General features: G+C 33.8%; 1 protein-coding gene across 1 annotated transcript; it reads right to left on the reverse strand.

Annotated features, from left to right (window-relative positions):
* Positions 1-566: 566 nt before the first annotated feature.
* On the reverse strand, positions 567-2,363 carry LOC108324394 (E3 ubiquitin-protein ligase PUB24). Its single transcript, XM_017557342.2, has 2 exons — positions 1,802-2,363; positions 567-1,503 (listed from the first exon to the last, which is right to left on the reverse strand). Exons 1-2 carry the CDS (start codon positions 2,309-2,311, stop codon positions 796-798), a joined length of 1,218 nt encoding a protein of 405 aa, XP_017412831.1. The 5' UTR covers positions 2,312-2,363; the 3' UTR covers positions 567-795.
* Positions 2,364-3,921: the final 1,558 nt, after the last annotated feature.

Below are 3,921 nucleotides of genomic sequence, written 5' to 3' on the forward strand. Positions count from 1 at the left end.
AATAATTTTGTATACTCGTGTTCGTGTAAGGCAAATCTACCAATGATAATAATACTTGTGTAATAATTTGATTATAGTGAAATCGTTTAAAAGTTTCTTAATAAATAAGTGAATATAATGCAATTTGAGTGAATTAATCAAAAAATAAGTATTTATTATACATTAAATACCACCCTTATACATATTTATACAAGTTTCATAAAAATATTTTTTTAATACGTAGATTGTTACATATAACTATCAATTTAGACGTCTTTCAAAAAAAATTCAGGTGTTGTTGACTTGTTATCTAGGATATGATAATAATTTAATTTGTATAAATTAGAACTCGATAGAGTAAATATAATAAAGAAAAACAAACTATTATACACAATATATTAAAAATTATTTCTAGATATGCAAATTTCTATTTGACAATCAGCAAGAAAGAGAGAAAAATTAAAATAAACGTATGATAGATAACATAAATGTCATACAAAAGAGAAAAGGAGAAATACATTGTCATACAAATGAAAAGAAAATTGATTAATTTTTCAATAAATTATAATTATTTGATGTACAAATTAATTTATAAACTAATTTTATCCTATTAAACATTAATTTGATTTATTTTATTGTTATTTTTCTATTCCAAAAAATTCTTCGAGAAAAGTTCCTCCTAACATACATATTAAACACTCAAATTTACTTTGAAGGTTACGTGCTTCTTCGAGGTATACAGAAGAACAAAAGCATGGTTTATATAGTGACAGGAACCTCCGAGAGTTTCGAAGATGTCAGAAATGGTGTTTGGTTTCAGTAGGGAACGTAGGCACAAAACGACGAACGAGGAAAGCAAGGCGAGTCGCTCCAAAGCTCCGAGTGTTCCTTCAGAATTTCCATGGCTTTGTCCTTCAAATACTTTGCCCTATCAGCCTGAAGCACCATGCAAAGCTTCGCCATGCTTCCCGCCTTCAACATCTCCTGCAAAACCACCTTCGTCCCCGAAAACTTAGCCACCATTGCCAAAACAAACACCGCCCTATCGTCCACCGCCGCAGACACCTTCAGAATCCTCTCCGTCACCACCGCGATGGCCCCTTCGTGGCTCAAAAACTTGGCTCTCCCGTTGGCGCAACAACACAAGTGGAACAATATAGCCAGCGTCAGTTCCGTCACTCTCTTCTCCGGCGCCCCCATTTCGATCTCCACCACTTCGTGTACCACACCTGCTTCCACCATCACGATCCTGTTCCGCGTCGAAGAAGAAGCGCTCAGCAGAACGTGAAGTGCCGCACTCGTTCCTTGTTGGGTCACTCCGTGTCTCAGAATCTTCACCATTGTTTCGAAGAATTCGGGTTTCAGCCTCTCCAGAACGTGACACGTGTCGCCCTTGTTGATGATCTTCTTCAGAAGTAGAAGCGCATGGGATTTCACTGCAACGGAGTTCTCCATTCCCTCACGACACAGAATCCATGCTAGAGAATCCATTATCTGGTCGTGGTCCTTAACGAGCAGCGGCCACTACAAGAAAAGCTAGAATCGTAAGAAAAACATCTCGAGACTACTATTTTGGCTGTAATATTAAGAACATATATACAAAACATAAATACTCTATTATTGTTTTTGTTTTCTTGATATTACATTATAATGACGAGATATGCATATCAGTTGGAAAACAACAGTTTTATCCAATTAAAAAATATAAATCATTGTCTCCACAAAATTGTATATCAGAAAGAATAAAATAAAAAGAAAAAAAAGGCAACTTTTATAGTGAACTTGAATCAGTAATTTATTATTATTTTGTAGTGAGACTCACTTCCTTCTTGGGGATCTTGACAAACTGCAATATGCTAAGAGCTTCTTGGAGACCCTTTTGGATTTGATTTTTTCTATAGCAATTGATGATGAAGAGGATCATGGCCCTAGGGACCTCTGCTTCTAGCAAGCACTTGTTGTTTCTGTGGTTCTCGACGGCAAGGAGTTCCAACTGAACGAAGGTTTTGTGATGATGGAGATGTTTGAGGAGTTTAAGGACTTGAAGGGTGTTGAGAGGAGGCTTAGGAGTGGGAATGCGAACGATGCCAAGTGAAGCGTTTTGGGTGCACCAGGCTTGGATCAAGCGTCGAAGGGTGTGGTTAGGGGTTAGATCAGAATCTCTTGGGAGGAGTTGTTTGGAAACGGGGCAGGTGGTATTCTTGTTATTGAATAGCCATTGTTCAATGCTTTCTCGGTCGTAAGTTATGCCCGTTATGGCCGTAACGGGGTCGTTCATGATTTGGAGGGATATGGGGCAGATGAAGTATTGAGGCACTTCGATTTCCTCCATGCCAAACCAAAAACTGGGTAACGGAAGAAAGAAGAGAGTGTGTGAAAGGAAAACCAGAAGAAGGAGTGCCAAACGGTAAGAGAATTCCTCTTAGTTTTATATGTGTTCAACATATACAGCTTCTTCTACTGGTCTTAAGTCAAGGGTCCATATGCGACATATATAAATATATTTATGGCAAACTTTTAATTTCTTCATTCTTAGAGTTTCGGTGGTCAAAGGTAGAAAAAGTTGCCAAGAATGGGAGCCAAAATTAATTAAAGCAAGGGGAATTACTTGTGCCTGTTTAGTCTTCAAATGTAAGACATCATTATGGCTTATTTTCAGGTTATTTATGGATCTACGGAAGAGGTGATTAATTAACACGAGATCTGAGTTTATTCATATAAAAGTTTGACATTATATCTAAAACTTTACAACAATATATTAATAAATTTTTAGTTTTATATATTACTTTATATCTTTCATTTTTATTCAATGTGAATTAGATTCTTAACATTATCTGCGTTTGTATCTACTTACAATTGGAAGGAATGAAATGGTTGATAACCATGTTGGGTATGAAAGTCAATCGTTTGCCATAGCAGTGGGATTCTTATTCATACTACATCTGAATCTGAGCCATCACATGCCCAAGTTGAAACAACTGTTAGTAATACTTTCTTTTCTATTTGGCTACAGATTCTGCTGCTAACCTAATAAATTAATTAACATATATTCCTTTCAGGTTAAATCTGGGTTGATTTGTTGGTTCTAATTTTTATGATTTGTTGTTTTGTTTTATCCACGAAAGTGTTCTTCAGTAAGCAAAAATATATCTTATGATATACATATAAACTTGTTTCTATGGGAATAAAATACTCATGAAAATGAACTGTTGTAAACGAATCTTCATAAAGACAAAGCAAAAGTGCAATGAAATCCTCTCTCACACATTTTTCAACCTAGCTTTCCCACCTAGCTAACGTACACGAAACAAGTGATGTGTGAAAAATTTATTAAGTTAGATAAAAAAATAATTACACTGTCGTTTTAAAGAAAAATAAGCAAAGTAAGCGAAATAGTTTTATCATATAATCTAATAATAAATTATCAAGCATGGGTTTACACACTATATATAAGCCCGAATTCTTAGAGTAATTAACATAAATTGACACTATTTCTAACTATATTTCAGCTTAATAATATATATTTATAAGGCTTAATTAAATTTTAACCCATAAATCAATTGTTTTTACTATTGAGTACTTAAATTTTTTATATTTTTTAGGTATCGTTATTCAATCTTTTGTTAATTGAGTGATATGATCATTATCTTGTTTTTCATTTTGTTTACCTATCTCTGTGGGTTAAAAATTGTGTTTCTTACTTATTAGATAAGATATTCATCAATGTTTTTCAAATGATTTCGAAATATAACTTAAGAAATTATTCTCGTCATTACCATCGGTTAGACCATTTTTATTATGCAACACATTTTCAATAAAAATAATAAGAAACAGTTATCTTTTTACACTTATTGTATTTTCGTGGATTTCTTAACAAGTAAAATAAGTAAACAAAATATACTCATAACATTCCATTGATAAACAAATTAAATGACAGATACT

This window comes from Vigna angularis, chromosome 3 (genome assembly GCF_016808095.1).
Source record: "Vigna angularis cultivar LongXiaoDou No.4 chromosome 3, ASM1680809v1, whole genome shotgun sequence".
NCBI lineage: Eukaryota > Viridiplantae > Streptophyta > Magnoliopsida > Fabales > Fabaceae > Vigna > Vigna angularis.